At 44.3% G+C, this 21,313-nt stretch overlaps 1 protein-coding gene across 1 annotated transcript in view; it reads right to left on the reverse strand.

Annotated features, from left to right (window-relative positions):
* Positions 1-21,313, reverse strand: part of LOC136675491 (partitioning defective 3 homolog) — a 128,060-nt gene that overhangs the window by 86,395 nt on the left and 20,352 nt on the right. The window contains exons 5-11 of the mRNA XM_066652041.1: positions 17,571-17,662; positions 16,834-16,917; positions 12,001-12,126; positions 11,363-11,736; positions 6,596-6,735; positions 3,846-3,974; positions 1,280-1,315 (exon numbers count right to left, since the gene is read on the reverse strand). Of these exons, the coding sequence (XP_066508138.1) occupies positions 1,280-1,315; positions 3,846-3,974; positions 6,596-6,735; positions 11,363-11,736; positions 12,001-12,126; positions 16,834-16,917; positions 17,571-17,662 (981 nt within the window). The remainder of the gene's footprint in view (positions 1-1,279; positions 1,316-3,845; positions 3,975-6,595; positions 6,736-11,362; positions 11,737-12,000; positions 12,127-16,833; positions 16,918-17,570; positions 17,663-21,313) is intronic.

Below are 21,313 nucleotides of genomic sequence, written 5' to 3' on the forward strand. Positions count from 1 at the left end.
GAGAGAACGAGAGAGAAACAGAGAGAGACAGAGAGAGAGAGAGAGCGAGAGAGTGGACAGAGAGACAAAGAGAGAGAGAGAGAGAAAGAGAACGAGAGAGAGAGAGAGAGACCGTGTGTGAGAGAGAATGAGAGAGAGGGAAACAGTGTGTGTGTGAGAGAGAGAGAGAAAGAGAGAGTGTGTGTATGTGTGAGAGAGAGATAGAGAGTATGTTTGTGAGACAGAGAGAGAGAGAGAGAGAAAGAGAGAGAGAGAGACATTCTCTCTGAGGCTGTACCCAATCCTCAAAGAGGACACTACTGCTTTTCCACAAATGATCACGGTTCTGTGGCGTCTTAATGAACATCTGTGACATGCTTTGTTCAAAACATCACAAGGATCAAACACCACAGCAGCACCCCCCCCCCCCCCCGCCTACACAGTCTTGTGCAGAACGATCTGTTTCAGCTGTTCCTTTAAATGAAAATGAACCACAGCTCAGCTCATTGCCAGAACCCAGAATCTCCTGTTATTAGCCGTTTTAGCTCTGTTCTCTTTCTTCTCCGTCTCTGTCTTTGTGCTTGTACGTCCGGAGCTGTGGCTGGAGCCACTCCGAAAGGGAAGTGGGACAACTCTAAAGCCTCCGCACTCAAAACTGCTCATTTAATCCCATGTTTTCTGATTTAGTCAACTCAAAATAATGACATTAATATTTAGTTTCACAGTTTGGGGGTTGGGACGTACTCCAAAAACGCCCCCTTTAAAGTTGAGAATCCTGACTATACTCTGACTTTCAACATGAATTCTGAGGGTTGTTTAGACGCATCGAAGCTCATTCAATACGAATAAATAACGCCAGTCAGTAGTTAAGAGCTCAGAAAAGCTGCAGTGCATGCTGGGAAACTCTTTAGACTTCAGTAGTAAGTTCATTGTCATCTGGATGTAGGAGTGGTGATGTATAACATGTTTCAGTGCAACATCCCCCTGAGAAACAGCTAACGCCAGCGGGGCTCTACAGGCGGCGTGCGCTGGAGGCAGTGTCTTTATCGAGGTGAGTGACATACACCGAGAAACTAAATCACATTATTAAACGGTTCTTCCCTAATTTTGTGGGAAAATGACTGATTAATTAAATTTCTGTCAGATTGATGATAACGTGTGTCTGACTAAAACAACAAGATGAGTAATGGCCTACTGTTTGTCTTTACTCTGAGTGCAAACACTACAAGAGCTAACACTGGTATACACTCTCCAAACGTGTGTGTGTGTGTGTGTGTGTGTGTGTTCGTGTGTTCTTTACCAAGTCTTTTGTGTTCGGCACTGGAGACTCTGTGTTCTAAAGAGAGGAGATGAGAACAGATTTAGGAAGAGAAAGGACACCTACAAAATAATAAAAACATATCAAATGTAATAATAATAATGAAAACCCTGGGTGCGGTTTTGTGCCTCAAGCTACAGTTAATTAATGTACAGTCCAAGTACGGCTGTGGCCTCAGGATTTTATTTTTTAACTGTATCCTAAGTGTGTGCCACAAGATGGACTTCTAGACGTGAAGTAGATATTTGTACCTTTTTATCAGTAGTAGGTAGGACCTATAAAATCTGTGGTTTCATGCACATTTTTAATGGTATTTTACTGCTAAAGCATCACTGTTCCGTTCATTATAAAAGCAATATTTTTATATCATTAACATTTTATATACATTTAAATTGTTCTAATTTGCAAAGGCACAACACTTTTGCACACGTGATAATACAGACACATGGATCAGCTGTGTGTATGAGAGAGAGACAGAGAGAGAGTGTGTGTGAGAGAGAGACAGAGAGGGAGAGTGTGTGTGTGAGAGAGAGAGAGAGAGAGTGTGTGTGTGAGAAAGAGAGAGACAGAGAGTGTGTGTGTATGTGAGAGAGAGAGAGACAGAGAGAAAGAGAGAGAGTGTGTGTGAGAGAGAGAGAGAGAGAGAGAGAGAGAGTGTGTGTGTGAGAGAGAGACAGAGAGAGAGAGTGTGTGTGTGAGAGAGAGACAGAGAGAGAGTGTGTGTGAGAGAGAGACAGAGAGGGAGAGTGTGTGAGAGAGAGAGAGAGAGAGAGAGAGAGAGAGTGTTTGTGTGTGAGAGAGAGACAGAGAGAGAGAGTGTTTGTGTGTGAGAGAGAGACAGAGAGAGAGTGTGTGTGAGAGAGAGACAGAGAGGGAGAGTGTGTGTGTGAGAGAGAGAGAGAGAGAGAGAGAGAGAGTGTTTGTGTGTGAGACAGAGACAGAGAGAGAGAGTGTTTGTGTGTGAGAGAGAGACAGAGAGAGAGTGTGTGTGTGTGAGAGAGAGTGAGAGAGTGTGTGTGTGAGAAAGAGAGAGACAGAGAGTGTGTGTGTATGTGAGAGAGAGAGAGACAGAGAGAAAGAGAGAGAGTGTGTGTGAGAGAGAGAGACAAAGAGAGAGAGTGTGTGTGAGAGAGAGAGAGAGAGAGAGAGTGTGTGTGTGAGAGAGAGACAGAGAGAGAGAGTGTGTGTGTGAGAGAGAGACAGAGAGAGAGTGTGTGTGAGAGAGAGACAGAGAGGGAGAGAGAGAGAGAGAGAGAGAGTGTTTGTGTGTGAGAGAGAGACAGAGAGAGAGAGTGTTTGTGTGTGAGAGAGAGACAGAGAGAGAGTGTGTGTGTGTGAGAGAGAGTGAGAGAGTGTGTGTGTGAGAAAGAGAGAGACAGAGAGTGTGTGTGTATGTGAGAGAGAGAGAGACAGAGAGAAAGAGAGAGAGTGTGTGTGAGAGAGAGAGACAAAGAGAGAGAGAGAGTGTGTGTGAGAGAGAGAGAGAGAGAGAGAGTGTGTGTGTGAGAGAGAGACAGAGAGAGAGTGTGTGTGAGAGAGAGACAGAGAGGGAGAGTGTGTGTGAGAGAGAGAGAGAGAGAGAGAGAGAGAGAGTGTTTGTGTGTGAGAGAGAGACAGAGAGAGAGAGTGTTTGTGTGTGAGAGAGAGAGACAGAGAGAGTGTGTGAGAGACAGAGAAAGAGAGAGAGTGGGTGTGAGAGAGAGAGACAAAGAGAGAGAGAGAGTGTGTGTGAGAGAGAGAGACAGAGAGAGAGTGTGTGTGAGAGAGAGACAGAGAGAGAGTGTGTGTGTGAGAGAGAGACAGAGAGAGAGTGTGTGTGAGAGAGAGACAGAGAGAGTGTGTGTGTGAGAGAGAGACAGAGAGAGAGTGTGTGTGTGAGAGAGAGACAGAGAGAGAGAGAGTGTGTGTGAGAGAGAGACAGAGAGAGAGAGAGTGTGTGTGAGAGAGAGACAGAGAGAGAGAGAGTGTGTGTGAGAGAGAGAGACAGAGAGAGTGTGTGTGTGTGAGAGAGAGAGAGAGTGAGAGAGACAGAGAGTGTGTGTGTGTGAGAGAGAGAGAGAGAGAGAGAGAGAGAGAGAGAGAGACAGAGAGAGAGTGTGTTTGAGAGAGAGCGTTTGTGTGAGAGAGACAGAGAGAAAGAGAGAGAGAGAGTGTGTGTGTGTGAGAGAGGGAGAGAGAGAGTGTGTGTGTGAGAGATAGAGAGAGAGAGAAAGAGAGAGACAGAGAGAGAGTGTGTGTGAGAGAGAGACAGAGAGAAAGAGAGAGTGTGTGTGAGAGAGAGAGTGTGTGAGAGGGAGAGAGAGAGAGAGAGAGAGAGAGAGAGAGAGAGAGAGAGAGAGAACTCTCTCTCTGAGGCTGTATCAAATCCTCAAAGAGTGCTTTGAGGAAACACTACTGCTTTTCTACAAATGATCACTGTTCCATGGGGTCTTAATGAACATCTGTGACAAGCTTTGTTCAAAACACCACAAGGATCAAACACCACAGCAGATAATACAAAATGCAACACTTTTGCACAAGTGATTACACAGACACATCGATCACATACCAGTTCTCTAGGCAGAAATGACTCTTCTTGTCTCAGGACTAATAAATTAACAGCTCCGCCCATAGGCGTGGCTCTCAGCAGGGACACCACTTCCTCTTGACCACGCCCGTTCAAGTCCACCCCATTCACCTGCACCAATCACAGAGATGCACAGCGTTAAGAAAGAGGCAAGGGTGCATTTACAATAAAAATATACTTTAAACCATGGTGTTAAAAATTACATAATGCTCTGTGGGGGTCCTGACCACTGAAAAACAGGGTGAAAGGGGCAAATCAAGTATACAGAGCAACAGGTGGAGTACAGTCTGTCACTGTAGAACTACAAAGTGCTGCTGTGAGGTCAGTGGACCGTGAGTGTAAAACCTCAGAGACCTTCCTCTCAATGTGATTGTTAAGCACTGCACCACTGGTCACTGCCAACACATGACACAGGAAGTGTTTTAATGCTACGTGTAACAGTGGTTGTGGCAGTAGATTGGCTCATCCAGGCACACACCTCTCAACTGATAACCGTGCCCTGGTTCATCACAGCACCACGGCAGCGACAGAAGTGTCAGCACACGGGATAAAAAGGTAAGTACGGCAAGAATGCTGTTTAATGAATGCTAGCTCTGCTGATAGCCCGGTGAGAGCTAATCTAGGACTTATTTTTAGCTTTGGACTTCCCCAGTTGTAATGAGAGCAGTCAGTGAGCTACAAAACTGTACACACTGTACTTTCTCCTCAAGTAACTTTAACATTAAACATCTTTGAGGTCGAAAAACTTGGATTTAAATAAATAAATAAATAAGAATTATGGCTGTTGTTTACTTCTAGTCCTAGGGCTTTAAATAACGCTAATCTGATTTAAAGGAAATGAAACAGCACGTACTAATCAGTGGATTTATCTTCTGTTGAATAATATCCATTGAAAAGTACTGTGGACACCTAGGGCAGCTGCACATGAGCCAAAGACATGCAAGTCATTATATGGCTGTGAATACGTTTGAGAGGAGAGGGAACAGCAATCATGATCCAGACTCATCATCATCTAACAACCAGCAAAGGACCTCATGGTAGCTCCTGTGACAAGATGCAATCAAATCCTCACGCTAGTATCTACAGTAAACTCTTCTAGAGTGACCTGCTTGTTTCTTTTCACATTCTACACTAAAGGAAGCCGGGCAGCGCGGTGACTTGCACGTTCGCCTCCCGGCGCTGGGTGGTGTGGTGTGTTCTCCCTGTCTGTGTGGGTTTCCTCCAGGTGACTGTCTGTGAGGAGTGTGGTGTGTTCTCCCTGTGTCTGCGTGGGTTTCCTCCGGGTGACTGTCTGTGAGGAGTGTGGTGTGTTCTCCCTGTGTCTGTGTGGGTTTCCTCCAGGTGACTGTCTGTGAGGAGTGTGGTGTGTTCTCCCTGTGTCTGCGTGGGTTTCCTCCGGGTGACTGTCTGTGAGGAGTGTGGTGTGTTCTCCCTGTGTCTGTGTGGGTTTCCTCCAGGTGACTGTCTGTGAGGAGTGTGGTGTGTTCTCCCTGTGTCTGCGTGGGTTTCCTCCGGGTGACTGTCTGTGAGGAGTGTGGTGTGTTCTCCCTGTGTCTGCGTGGGTTTCCTCCGGGTGACTGTCTGTGAGGAGTGTGGTGTGTTCTCCCTGTGTTTGCGTGGGTTTCCTCCGGGTGACTGTCTGTGAGGAGTGTGGTGTGTTCTCCCTGTGTCTGTGTGGGTTTCCTCCGGGTGACTGTCTGTGATGAGTGTGGTGTGTTCTCCCTGTGTTTGCGTGGGTTTCCTCCGGGTGACTGTCTGTGAGGAGTGTGGTGTGTTCTCCCCGTGTCTGCGTGGGTTTCCTCCGGGTGACTGTCTGTGATGAGTGTGGTGTGTTCTCCCCGTGTCTGCGTGGGTTTCCTCCGGGTGACTGTCTGTGAGGAGTGTGGTGTGTTCTCTCTGTGTCTGTGTGGGTTTCCTCCAGGTGACTGTCTGTGAGGAGTGTGGTGTGTTCTCCCTGTGTCTGCGTGGGTTTCCTCCGGGTGACTGTCTGTGAGGAGTGTGGTGTGTTCTCCCTGTGTCTGTGTGGGTTTCCTCCGGGTGACTGTCTGTGAGGAGTGTGGTGTGTTCTCTCTGTGTCTGTGTGGGTTTCCTCCGGGTGACTGTCTGTGAGGAGTGTGGTGTGTTCTCCCTGTGTCTGTGTGGGTTTCCTCCGGGTGACTGTCTGTGATGAGTGTGGTGTGTTCTCCCCGTGTCTGCGTGGGTTTCCTCCGGGTGACTGTCTGTGATGAGTGTGGTGTGTTCTCCCCGTGTCTGCGTGGGTTTCCTCCGGGTGACTGTCTGTGAGGAGTGTGGTGTGTTCTCCCCGTGTCTGCGTGGGTTTCCTCCGGGTGACTGTCTGTGAGGAGTGTGGTGTGTTCTCTCTGTGTCTGCGTGGGTTTCCTCCGGGTGACTGTCTGTGAGGAGTGTGGTGTGTTCTCCCTGTGTCTGTGTGGGTTTCCTCCGGTGTTTCGGGTTTCCTCCGGCGTTTCAGGTTTCCTCCCACAGCCCAAAAAACATGGAGGTTAGGTGAATTGGCTTCTCTCTAATAGCTTTATCCCGGGAGAAACCCTAGTCCCCGATGCAGTCCTCCAGGTGGATGGTTGAGAGTATGCTGTGTGTGTTTGGCTGCCACTTCCTGCCCGTGTGTGTGTGTGTAACGTTGAGCGTTGATTGTAAAGCGTACTTGGGGATGTAGTAAAGCACTACATAAGTGTAACGTTAAACAAATATAAAATAAAGGAAGAGTTGAAAACCTCAAGCAGCCTGTCTCCAGCCTTCAGTCGTCCATCCTTGATGGCCGCTCCCCTGGGCAGGATGTTCTTCACATAGATAGGTGCGGAGCCTCCCAGGGGCACATCCCTGGACGTGATACTGAAGCCTAGACCTTCTGGACCTGCATCAGACAAACACCAACATCATGAGAGGAATGAACCTTTCAGAGAGCGCCACAGAAAGTGTTTCGCATTAGTGGTGGACAGAGGAGGGCATTGACTCAACCCCGTGTGCTTACGCAAAAATAACGAGAGGTTCTTCTAATGTAATACTTTTACTTCAATGCTTCTGTGGAAGACAGCAGGAAACTATAATCATCACTGATATATTCATACATTATAAAGGCATTAAAGCAAAAATAAACAAATGTTAAAGTAGTGTTATTTCTGTGATGGCAAACAAAATACCTAAATCCACATGGTGTCTGTTGAAGTGTGTGTGTGTGTCTGGCAAAGTTTATCTCACACCTGTTTCTTAGGTAGGGAGCAGTCGGATCCTGATTAAAAGCAGGAGCCAAAAAACACAGCATGACAGTACTGTCACATCAGCTGAGCCGACAGCAGTGTGTGTGTGTGTGAGAGAGAGAGAGAGAGAGAGAGGGAGACAGAGAGAGAGAGAGAGGGAGACAGAGAGAGAGAGGGAGAGAGACAGAGAGAGAGAGGGAGACAGAGAGAGAGAGGGAGAGAGAGAGAGAGAGAGAGAGAGAGAGAGAGGGAGAGGGAGAGGGAGAGGGAGAGGGAGAGGGGGAGGGGGAGGGGGAGGGGGAGGGGGAGAGGGAGAGGGAGAGGGAGAGAGAGAGAGAGAGAGAGAGAGAGAGAGAAACACAGCAGAGATCAACATTAGACAATAACATTTTTCCCCCATTTTCAGAGTCACTGAAAATGAAGTGACAGAAGAAAATGAAAACAAACAGAAGGGAAATAAGTGGAGTGTATCTCTATATCATTCTAAATAATCTATATCTCAGTACAAAGAACTAATAAGATAAAACAAACGAAAAATAAAAAAACGTACAAATTAAATGTTTAAAATTCACAGGCTTCAGAAATGATTAAGAAGTTTAGCGGCCTTTGCTTTTCAAAGTCTCACACAACTCTGTTTTTATTTAGTTTTACACTACGTTTCCACACTTTAATTGTAGTGGTTTTCTTAAGCACAACTTTATCTCCGCGGATTTCAGGAGACACTCGCTCAGGACTCAGGACTCAGGACTCAGGACTCAAGGCTCAGGACTCAAGGCTCAGGACTCAAGGCTCAGGACTCAAGGCTCAGGACTCAAGGCTCAGGACTCAAGGCTCAGGACTCAAGGCTCAGGACTCAAGGCTCAGGACTCAAGGCTCAGGACTCAAGGCTCAGGACTCAAGGCTCAGGACTCAAGGCTCAGGGCTCAGGACTGGCCGTTACATTATTCCACTGTTTTAACTTCAAGGAAGTGTTTGAACCATTCTGCATTCTGTGAGACGCTGCATAAGAACGACTGAGGGATGGAGAGAAGCCAGACAGAAGGACACTGAGAAAGGCTGAGAGTAGCTGAAGGTGGTTCTGCAGTTCCAGGTTCAGTGCTGAATTGTGTCTTACATGAATGCCCTGCATTTTTTGTGACTTGAATAGATGTGTCATGGTGAAGCTTGAAGTCAAATTCTGTGGCTGTGCTGTCCCTTTGGCTTTCACCTGAACAACCTGCTGTTCCAGAGTTTCACCTTTAAGTGGCTCTCCACCTTGTTGCCAGATAAATAGGGTTTATCAAGTAATTAAGGAAATTAGCTCTGGGGCCAGATAAGCTTTGCCCAGACGTGACATTTCACACTGAAGTTTTTATATATGTCATAGTTATATACTGCAGCACAGTGGAGCAGCAGGTAGTGTCTCTATCACAGCTGCAGGGTCCTGGAGGTTGTGGGATTGAGTCCCGCTCCGGGTGACTGTCTGTGAGGAGTGTGGTGTGTTCTCTCTGTGTCTGCGTGGGTTTCCTCCGGGTGACTGTCTGTGAGGAGTGTGGTGTGTTCTCTCTGTGTCTGCGTGGGTTTCCTCCGGGTGACTGTCTGTGAGGAGTGTGGTGTGTTCTCCCTGTGTCTGCGTGGGTTTCCCCCGGGTGACTGTCTGTGAGGAGTGTGGTGTGTTCTCCCTGTGTCTGTGTGGGTTTCATCCCACGCTCCAAAAACACACATTGATAGGTGGATTGGAGACTCAAAAGTGCCCATAGGTGTGTGTGTGTCGCCCTGCGAATTGTTGTACTGTTATTTGTGTGTCGCCCTGTACTAATTGTTGTAGGAACCTTTTTTCTCACTTTCTGAGAGTATACAAAGAAGTCATCAGCTCATTTTGAACATTAGTTTTGCTGCATTCACTAAGGAAACTAAACCATTATGAGTTACATAAGTACACTGATGAAAATTGAGAAGGACTGTGGATTACAGACGTCAGTCCTCCACCCTGGACTCAGCCCTCAGGAATTTGTATGTTCCCAAATTTGTAGGAAGGTCTCCACAGATCTCTGTGTGTGTGTGTGTGTGTGTGTGTTGTTTGAAAGAGAATGAGAGAAATCTGTATATTAGTTTTGACCGTACACATTCACACACTGTATGCATGTTTTTAACTGAGACAAAATATGTGCATAGGTTGTATATACACGTGTGTGTGTGTGTGTGTGTAACTCTACTCTGGGAAGCCCAGTAATAAACACTGATGAGATCAGACAGCCATATGGAGAATCGGTCTGCTACACGCATTGCAGCAACACACCACCACCTAGAAACAAACGCCATGGTGACACACACCGCTGCTTAGCAACCCCACCATGCCCCCTGCACCCACTGTGCCACCTGTCTGCTCAGAGATGCCAAGGCTCATGCCAACAGCTGTCAATCAATTAACACCCCACCCCCTCACTCACAGCAGGAGGATATTACACAGAGGCACTGGGGCACACATGTGCACACACTCATCTATTGTGGGTTTTGTGAATCTAAATAATTAGTGCAAATTAAAAATGAAATCAATGAATGATCCCAGACATATATCAGCATCCGATTTTTTATGTGTTTTGTATTAATATCTTTACCAGACAGATGTTTCAGAACAGCAATTACTTACAGTGCTCTGGAAGAAGGTAGGATTTTAGAGAACACTTGGCTATGACACAATAAAATCTGCATTTTTCCACAATATTCAAATTCCTCTTCTGCTTCTATTTAATGCTAATCCACATGGGTTTAGTTCAGTTTTTAAAGGATCACTAGGTAGTATTTTTACTTTAAATTAACAGCTCCAAAATGATTGTGGTGATTCACTGACCTGTAATATGGAGAACAGAGCCACTGCCGTTGCTACTCTGGGTGCAGCACTGAAGAAACTGCACTATGTAACTTTTGGTGGAGGGTAGGAAACTTCTGAGTTTATTGTGAAAAACGGCCAGCTACTCATGGTTGTGATGTCACCTTACCAGCATGTTAGGATTTGTTTAACACTTAAAAAAAAAGATGTTTCAGGTTTTAACTGGTTACATTCAGTCACTTTAAACCAGGACGAATAAAACGGTGGCTCCTGTGGTTAGATGGTAGTGCTCTTTTAAAAGGCAATATTGATATTAAAGCAATTACTGTTTCAGCCCTGAAGTCCAGCAAAGAAAAGCACATTGAAAGCGATGTTCCACTTTTTAAACTCGACTAAAACTTACAGCAGGCCACACAATTTTATACCCTGCACTTGGCTGTGTTTTTTGGTAAAGAGAGAGAGAGAGAGAGAGAGAGAGAGAGAGAGAGAGAGAGAGAGAGAGAGAAAGTGAGTGAGAGAGAGACAGAGCGAGGCATAGACAGAGAGACAGAGAGAGAGAGAAAGAGAGAGACAGATCGAGACGTAGACAGAGAGACAAATCCAGAGAGAAAGCATGAGAGAGACAGAGAGACAAAGACAGAGAGAGAAAGAGAAAGAAAGAGAGAGAGAGCGAGGCGTAGACAGAGAGACAGACAGAGCGTGAGAGAGAGAGAGCATGAAGAGAGAAAGATAGAGAAAGAGCGAGACGTAGACAGAGAGAGAAAGAAAGAGAGAGACAGAGCGAGATGTAGCCAGAGAGAGAGTGTGAGAGAGGATGAGAGAGTGAGAGAGACGTAGACAGAGACAAAGACAGAGAGAGAAAGATAGAGAGAAAGAGAGAGACAGAGCGAGACATAGACAGAGAGACAGACAGAGCATAAAAGCGAGAGAGAGACAGAGAGAGACGTAGACAAAGACAGAGAGAGAGAGAGAGAGAGAGAGAGAGAGAGCGAGCTCATATCTGTCCCCCAGCAGACTAGCTGACATTTCACTCCATTTTTTTTTTCCTCAAAACGGCGTCTCAGAACGTGAGGGAATCCAAAGAGCCACAGGGGAATCGCAGCACCCTGACATTTCCACACCATCAACAACACAGTAACCTTTACCAGCACTCGGCTCGTCCAAGAAATCATACACTTACTCTCACAGAAACAACGAGCTCTCAGGAAACCTCAACCCTTCTCACAGGGAGCTGCTAAAGATTCAGGGCTTCAGTGCTCCACGACACAAACAGCTGAGCCCTGGATACACCACACAACCTTCCCCTGGGTTAGTGTGTGTTTCTGATAAAACGCTTTGTTTGGAACGTCTTTGGATGCGACACGACTCGTGTAACGTGAGCACGCTTCAAAATACCGTGACGTACATCATTAAAATTAAAATGTCTTGTACGTGTCAAAGCAATAGAAATGGACTTAGGAATTGTGCATTTGTACCTTTCTTGAGCTGGATTCCAAGTCTCCGCCCGAAGCGTTTACTGAAGCCCAGTGTGGGGGTGGAGCTTACAGCCCTCTGAGGGGAGGGAGCTTGGCCTGATGGAGGCTTCCCCTGGGAACCCACTGGATGCGGCACGGGATCATTTCGTGGTTGTGGCCTGGGCTGGGGGATCCTGTGAGGAGCGGAGTCGACGTCCACGACGCTGCTGATGGGTTCGCTAACGAGGGAGTCGGGGCTAAAGCGACCTGCGAGGCTGAGGGCGGGGTTTCGCTCGCTGTGGGAGATTTGTTCGTATTCTGCTCTCCTTCCTGAGGGTACCACGTGGAAGAGAATCAGCGGAGAGCGCATCGCCTGACGGAACATGTTCTGAGCTCTGAGGAACAGGACACACAGAGACACACAGATTGGCATTTTATATTAAACAACACATAAGCCATTACCAACTCCAGAGTCTGATTTATCTGAGACCCACTGTTTACCCCCTACAGTCAGAATGTGAGTACACTCATAAAGAGAGGGACAGACAAAAGGGACGGAAAGAAACGTAGCCAGGAGAAAAAGAAGAAAGAGCAAGTTGTAGTGAGATGAGGAGAGAGCTGAGCTTATAGCTGTGGAGGTCAGGGGTCAGAGGTCATACTGTTCGAAGCGGACGTTGCAGAGGTCTCCGTTGTTGATGCGAATGATGCAGTCATTTTCCTGAAATAAACCATGCTGCTGGGCCTTTCCTCCACGCTCCAACCTCTTCACCAACAAACCCAGCGTCCTGTAAACACACACACACACTTCAGTTCTCTCCATTTCTAAGTCACTTCATCATGACACAAACTACCCCCCGAGCTACAGCTTTAACCTTTTACATTTACAGCATCTGGGTGAGAACTCCCAGTTCCAATGTTAGAGGGTAGGGTTAGGTGTCTCATCCACACACTTTCATCTGAGCAGTGTGATGTGTGTCTACTGAGGCTGGGAGTCTGAGCTCATGAATGACGTCAGGAAAAACATATACAGCCACATGCACATTCGAATATATCTGATCAGACCACACCCATTAAAACTAAACATGATTTCATTGTCGTTGTAAACACCTACACACACACACACTACATACTAGTGCATAATAGCACAAACACACACACACACACACACACACCAGAGAGGACAGGAGACTTCCCAGTAACTTTTCCTGCTGGAGGAACCCTTCAGCTCCAAACCTTAAGACCACAGCTGCTTTAAAGGATGTGTGTTTCTACAAATTTTAGTGCACATTTATTTGCTACACATTGGTAAAAAATATTTTGTGTTTAATTTCTCCTGCCCGTTTACTTGATTAAAATAATAATAATAATAATAATAATTATATATTTTAAAGTAAAATATAGTAAAATAAATAAGAACGATTTTAAAAAATGATATTAAATAAATAATAAAATAAAATAAAAACAAAAAGAACAAGACAAAATACAGGGGGTCCTCGACCTACGACGTTGATCCGTTCCTACGTCACGTCGTAAACCGATTTTTGGTGTAAGTCGGAACATTCGTACACACTCTGCGTAAATAACAAACTGTGAGCACTGATCCTATCCTAACACCTATCCTCCTCGGTCCCGAGCCGCGTAACCGTGTATTCTTCCGCCACGCCGCACACACCACACACGAAGTTCACGTTACGACGTTTACGACGCAAAACTACTTAAGTCGAAGTCGTAACCACGAAACATCGTAACTCAGGACTGACGTAACCCGAGGACCTCCTGTACTAATATAAAACAAAACAAATACTTTGTGGATGATGGGAAAGCATTCAGTGAAAATAAACGTAATATTTAACAAACAGACACAAATCTACAGTTTCATTTGTGCAAAACGATCTTCTTTAAACAGGAAGTTAATGCATCAAAAGCCTTGAGAAATGGTATCATTAATGAAGGAAAAAAATGAGCAGAAACGGCTGCTTTTAATTATTTATGTTTGAATATAACTTCTATCACTCACACACACTGATCAAATCTGGCATACAGTCTTATCCAGAATGATTCACAGATTCTGTTATAGATGTAGAGTAATGCATTGTGTGGAGTCTTCCCCATCCGCTCTCACTGATGTAAAACCCTATGTGCTTTACCTGAGCCAAACCCTTACAACACTCTTCCAATCACAGCTGACCTCACCGACGAGTTATAAGCTCAAATACAAACAGAAATAAATCTCCCCTAAAGCTTCACCCAGTGTCAATGTACACACCTCACAAGTGAGTATTGTTCACACACACACATCGAATTAATCAGACATAATATGGCTGTCATTATGGCAATAATAATCCTGCAAACTGGAGCCTATCATGAGCCATTAGCCACTGAGATCCACTAAAGATCCGCACAAAGCTCCACACTTTCTTCAACGTCTCTTTAAGCCCAGTCTAAGCCTCACAGCTACCGCTCTAAACCACGCTCTCAATGCAATAATAACCTCCCAGAGACTCAGGAGAATCAGACTAAGTAAAGCAGGGGCATAAAAACCCTCTGTCATTAGCCAATCTTTAACACAGTCCTCCATCTCCTCAACTTTTACGATCTGGTGTTTTGAGCACAGGCCGCTCTCGGTGACCAATGAAAAGGAAATGAGAATTATAAATATATATAAAAGCTTTCAGCAAGATTAGTTTTGCCAGCTCTAAGTCGCCTGCTCTTTAAATACACAATCAGCTCGGTTCTGTCTCACTGGCCGTGTCTGTTCGGTTTATAACACACTTCATTTGAATGCAATTTAATCTATGAGCTGTAAGTAAACAGTCTCCGTATTACTGCACAGACATAAATAAGCCGGACTTTACGTAGACGCTCAAATCTGACTCAGGGCTTGGATATTTAGAGGGAGTAGGGCTGTGTAGTAACAGTGAAGGTGCAGAGTTTGCGCCCTGGGTGTGGAGCACGTTTAATGGAGCGTACACTGGTTCATTCAGGGACTACGTGGTTTTGGCTGCTGTTTGGTGGTAAATGGCTAATTTGAACGTATTAGTTACGATGTTCTACCACTGCTTGTGGGTAAAGCTGCCTTACAAAAGACACTGACAAACCGTGATTCACCAAATCTGTCAAACTGTAAAGAAATTAGAGACTATAATATATTAACAATTTAAAAAATACTCCACTATGTCTTTAGTTAAACCTCCAGTCATTTGCAGCTGCCTCAGTGGGTGCGAGGCTGGAACACAGCTTGGACGTGGTGCCAGTCTATCGCAGGGCATCACACATTCACAGTCACTCACTCACTCTAACACCCGCGGACACTTTGGCTTCGCCAATCCACAACACAACATGTGTTTTCAGAGTGTTTTTGAGTCCTAACCACTAGACCTCCAGGCACAGTTGACTTTACTAGTCTCAGGACACCCGTTTATCTGAATACCCCAGCAAGTAACGGGTGAGGTTTGTCTGGAACACCGCCGCCATCTTGAAAGCAATTATATTGGATCAAGGGTAAGATTCTCCCAATGGGAAGGTGGTCATGTAGCATATCAAAGAAGACCAGGATTGTCTCAGAAATTGATTGCCGTAATCAGATTTGCAATATCTCTTCTGGTTCAAAAGTTATCAAAAAAGAAATCTCAAAACAGGCTCGTTACAGGCTCAACCAGAGCCTAAATGGATGGGAATACTGTGTCCTGTAGAACTGTCAGGTAGCGCTGAACTTTTAGGGTCAGAGCCCAATGCTGAGCTCTAAACTAAATTTAAACGCCTCAGACACTCAACATATTGCAGGAAGTTTAGTTTTAGACGATAACTCCCAGCGTATTAATCAGTGACGGTACTCAGTCGAACTTTACAGCACTTTCTATGAAGCTAATATATGAGTTAATCAGTTCTGTATTATCTCTGGTTCTCTGCTGTTTTCAGGTTTAAGGAATTGCACAAGTGCTGTGGCATATTTCTGAGTGGAACACTAATTTCTGTTGGTCCAGCCCCCTTCTGTTTCCTCCCGAATCAATAGTGTTCTTGATCTAGCGGCGTAAACTCCAACAGCTTTGTGTCCTGAATTCATTTCAAAGACAAATCTCTCTGCTTCACTTCGACTCAACGGCAGGTCTATTATACCTTGTTAAATGGAGCTAGGAGTTACATCCTCACAAGCTCATGTGGTCTCTGCTCATATAAATTGTGTGTATTTACATAATCTTAATATTATAATGCTGTAACCATCAAACAGCAGCATGTGGCTCTGCAGTATCTTTACTGCACTGCTTTACTGTGAGAGTGTGTGTGTGTGTGTCATGCTGCATATGGCTCCACATTATTTGGTAGTGATCACCATCTAGTACAGATGTTCTCTAAACTAATCAACCGTATCAGTTACAATTACACACAGCATCTCTCTCCCTCTCTTCACACACACTCACACATTAGATTTTACACAATGTTTTCCACAAGTTGTGGGCTCATCTATGTCCTGTATGCGGTGAAATATATACGGAATATGCCTCGTATGTATAGGAACACTTTATAACTCAGTGCTGGGCGATATGAGCTCAAATCAAAATCACGATTAATTATAAATTTTACCCCGATTACGATTAACGTATGAGTGTTTTTTTTCCCTAAGAGTTCAGTGACTCCAGTGTTAAAGCTGGGATGTGTTTCCTAATGTCGCTGGGAGCTCGTTCCTCTCTCATTTTTTGTCCTGTTTATATTTGGTGTGTGATTATGCTTTAGTCGCTGAAATGTTTTTTCTCTGTGTTTACATTTTTTTTCTTTTTATTCAGTGTTGTCTAAAGTAAAGTCAAAACACAGGCGCCGTGTTTTTTTTTGGTACGAGCTGCTCGAGTCGCTCGGTCGGACTCAGTGTTTAGGTTCTCCTCCATGTTGCCTCCATGTAACAGATTGGGGCGGAATCATGTGACTACAGAGTGGTGGGATGGTTTTAAAGGGACAGCACATGAACACACACTGATTTTATATAATTTATATAATCAATTAAAACAAATTGAATTATTATTATATCAAAACAAACTGATATAATCGATATAGACAAGATTATGTCGATTAGAAGTTCTGATTGTCAATTTCGATTTTTGATTAATTGCCCAGCCCTAATTACTCATATATAACAACATATTATAATACAGATAATGACATGGTTTAGCGTACGATAATAACAATTACATAAATAAACACACAAACATACACAAAAAAACACACTTTCTATTAATTTGCTCGTTTAAAGATCATTTAAAGATCATATCTTCTCTATGTGAGATATTCCAGATGTAAAAATAACAGAATATAAAAGTATATTTTTTAACGCAACCCTAACTTTGAGGTTTGTAAACTTTCTGTTCACATACATTCATTTCTGTTTTTAAATATTAAACCTTTTAAATGTATAACAAAACATTTGATCCTGACATTGGTAATTGTGATCACACACACACACACACACACACACACACACACACACACACACACAGGTTTACCTTCGATCACGGCCACTGAAAGGCACCACATGGATACCCAGAGGTCCTTTATCATTAGACACCTCCACCAGCTTCACTATATCACTGAGAAACACACACACACACCAGATACAAATCAAATGCACCACCAAATCAGTGTCACACACAGAAGGACCACTAGAACGAGAAAAATAATAGCAGTAAATAGTAAATAAAATTCTAATTAACGCAGCACAAGATGCGAAACCAAGTCCAGGAAAATAAGATGAGGACCATACTCTGCAAACCCAGTGCACTGCCTGGTGTTCCCTCCTCGTGTGTAAAGTCATTATAAATGTGTTTAAATAAATAGCTTCAGATTACCATTTTAATTGCATTGCACTGCATTTGCATTATGGATTAGCAGTCATATGTGCGTTTGCAGACGAGGAATGGCTTTAGGAATTCATTTCTCATTTTTGCACTCGTATAAACAGCTTCAGAGTCTCACACCAAAACAGCAGCACGCTCTGAAGAGAGGAAAGTAGTTATCCTTTAAAACAAGAAGGAAGACAACAGAGCAGCGCTGATTCGTTACCTGCAGATCAAGCTGAGGCCAGGAAGAGGGAGATCAAAAACAGACAACACAGAGTTAACACAATGTAGCAACACAGAGGGTTATAATAGGGGTTAACCACAGACCACAGGGGTGTGTGTGTGTGTGTGTGGGTGGATGTGTGGAGATTGCGAGAGAAAGAAAGAGACAGACACTGACTTACTCTAGCGACCTCACTCCTACGTGCTCTAAACAGGTGTCCGCCCGGCCGACTGGATCTATCCGCCCGTTATCCTCCTCTTCTCGTGCTTCCTCCTGAAACCATGTTAAACACACACTTGAGCTCCCCAACGTCCAATAAAACCTCAGACACCTCTACTTACAAACAATGCTTTATTAATCAGATTGTAGATTGACTCTGTTCTTGGGTTAATAGAGTATCCAAAAGTGTGTGTGAGTGTTGGTTTAGACGATGGTGAACTTGGTGTATTGATATACGCAAGTATGGGGCAGCCATGGCCTGGTGGTGAGGAACTGGGCGTGTAACCGGAAGGTCGCCGGTTCGGTCCCCAGACCTTTCCCAGAAAGGTCATGACTGAAGCGCCCTTGAGCAAGACACCTAACCCCCAACTGCTCCCCTGGCGCCGTGGCTAGGGCCGCCCACCGCTCCGGGCACTGCTTACTGCCCCCTAGTGTTCACTAGTGTGTGTAAATGTTTATTTCACTGCATGAAGTGGGTTAAATGCAGAGAACTAACTGCTCTGTGTGGTGATTCTAATTCTAGTAAAATTACAATCTGTCGTAGTTAATACTATGCAACAGTTACCATATAAAGTGGAGTGTGTTTCAATTTTGAACTCCAGTAGTATGTTACACAAAAAAGCTTTCATTTTTCAGTGGTGTGTAGTTACAAGGTACATTCGCTGCAGTACATTGTACGCGCACAAACACCAAGAAAAAAGTTCTGTTGTGCAAACTACTATTTAACCAATAGAGACAGTGTACAGCTATGGTTTCAGAGTTGAAGATGGTGTTTAATGCTCACAAGTGAACAACGCTGCAAATGTGAGCTGTGTGTTGGTTCAGGAAGTGACTTTTAGTTCACATTCTTAAACATTCACTGTTTGTTTGGGGGTTTGACAGAAGTCAGTACAGTAGACAAAGCCCATAATGCAGCTACTTGAAGATTTAGTTTATTTACAAAACACAGATGGTCACCAGAGGGGAACAGGCTGCATATGAGGCTTCGGTACGGAAGAATCTCTTTGACAACAGAACCATAAGTGTAGGTTTATATACATTTTAAACAAAGGCCATTAGATCCGTCGTGAACACAACCCCACGTGGTTAAAAATGAATGGGGATTGGCTGTAGACGACCGACGTGAAAACATACAGTAGACTTCCATACAGTGGACGAAGATACAGTCAGACTTCCTGAGATTTAATGAGTACGTCAATAAAGGACTGAATTATTATTTCAATTTTTTTTTTTCAGACAAAAATCAAATGCACACAATGTCCCTCAAAACGAAAAAGACAAAACTGATCTGAAGTCTGACATCTGCCTCTTTAGGTATAATTCACACTGACAGTAAACAAGGAGCTGAACAGCTATAACTTCACAGAAACAGAGTTAAACAGTGTAGACACTTTCAGACGCATGTAAACAGTCTTCACACACCTCTTTAAAGAGCTCTAGAGGCAACTGGCCTGTTCTTCTCTTTTTAAAAAGCCTGAAGAGACTCATCATCGATCTGAACCCGCGTCAGAGCTCCTCCACACGCCACAGACACTCAACTCAAGCCAAAACAAGGTGAATTGCACCTTCTCTCGTCAGGTAACAACACAGAATCACGCATGCTCAATGCAGAATCACACAGACTGGGGAGAACTCGCACACACACACACACACACACACATCATTAAATTTTCACAATGTTACAGGAGAAGACTCTGTGCCCCAAATTACAATGTGCAGGGAGCCTGTCCACTCTCTGTTGCCATGGCACCTCACTTCTCTGTTGCTGTGTGTGTGCTTCAGCTAAATGTGCGTATGCAAAATACTTGTAGCAATTTTGGAAATTAATACTGAATACAAATCCTTCATTAATATATATACACTGTGTGTGTGTGTGTGTGTGTGTTTACATATATAAATAAATCACAATATAAAATGTTTCACTAACAATATGATTTTCATTTGCGTTTCAATATTAGATATTATATTTAATATAAAATATTATCAGCGCTTTAGGTTCTTGAGAAGCACTTTATAAATAAAAGGTATTATTAGGATTATTATTTACAGCTTCTGTCACTGAGTGATGGTCATTACAGGTCACTGTCGTCAGTTCTGCACTCAGTTTTAAGGTTCATTTAAAAATATTAATCTTGACAAAGCTCAGAGGTTGTTGTTTGATGGTGATGTCGTTTTGCTTTCAGCTCTGGGCAGGTTTTCTGTGTCTTTTCTATTGTTCATATTGATATCGGAGGTGTATTGCATTGACCGAAATTAAGAAATATTCATTCATTGTCTGTAACAACCTTTATCCAGTTCAGGGTCGCGGTGGGTTCAGAGCCTACCTGGAATCATTGGGCGCCAGGCGGGAATACACCCTGGAGGGGGCGCCAGTCCTTCACAGGGCAACACAGACACACACACATTCACTCACACCTACAGACACTTCACCACACTACAGAGTCACCAATCCACCTACCAACGTGTGTTTCTGGACTGTGGGAGGAAACCCGAGCACCCGGAGGAAACCCACACTCCTCACAGACAGTCACCCGGAGGAAACCCACGCAGACACAGAGAGAACACACCACACTGTGATATACATTTAGCCCGTATCGTCCAGTTCTAACATACTGTATATATAGAGTACAGATACTCTTTAACGAACTGGGTAGAGACTAACACATTAAAAGCTGTAGAACCAGAAAGATCACACAGGTGAGTGCAGATTTAAAGTGGAAACGGTAGGTGTTTCTCATAAGTAGCCAATAAGTGCAAATATAAGATCTCATCCTACATCGATATAACAGGGCCTTAAAAGAACTGAGCACAAAGTTTGAGTGCTTTAATACAAAGTGGTTCCACACTGCTGTATTGATAAGGACGGTTATGACGCCATTAAGCGAATCGTTTGATGCATTAGAAGATTAATATGGATTGGTTGAAATTCTCGCAAATGCTTCAGGAAATCACATAAAAATAATGATTTTCCTGTGTGAAAATGCCTTTGAGACAATTATGAGGTTTTTGCGGTATGGGGTATAAAACCTTCACACACATCCTATCACACCCTCAAACACACACACACACAACTCTTGTCTTTCTCACACACACACACTGCACTATACTGCACTCACATACAGTTTTCCCAGTCGTTGTACTGTCAAGGAGACCATGACATCAATTATTCAGCAGAGGGGCACGGAGAGCAGCTGCTGGGAAATATGCAAGTGTGTGTGTGTGTAGGTGAGTGTGTGTGTGTGTGTTTGCATGTGTGCGCATGAAGGTATTCACTGAGTCACTGTATGCGCTCATGGCACCGGACTGAGCGCTGGGACATTAAGGTTTAATGAGAGTCTGAGTGTGTGTGTGTGTGTGTGTGTGCGCCTATATGGCCATTAAAAGTTACATAATAGCGTAGAGCCCAAGTTGCCTAGTAGCTGTTCTGGGGTAATTCTAGACGAAGGGGTTCAAGTCTTCTCCTGTAGAACAAGTGTCCACACATTTTGGTAATTTCCTTATTCAAAAAAACACTAATGCACCATGCAGACGAGTCTGGTCCAGTGTGTTTGAGCAGGAAAACGCTAAACTGAGCTGGACAGCTGCCCTTATAATACTCCTAGCTCTGCCTAAATGTAGACAGACACTGATAGTTTAGCTGCGTTCCAAAGCCTAGGCTGCAGCCGAGGTAGGACGTGTCTTCGGTAGGACTGTCCAATGAAGACT

Source organism: Hoplias malabaricus, chromosome X1, assembly GCF_029633855.1.
Source record: "Hoplias malabaricus isolate fHopMal1 chromosome X1, fHopMal1.hap1, whole genome shotgun sequence".
Lineage (NCBI taxonomy): Eukaryota > Metazoa > Chordata > Actinopteri > Characiformes > Erythrinidae > Hoplias > Hoplias malabaricus.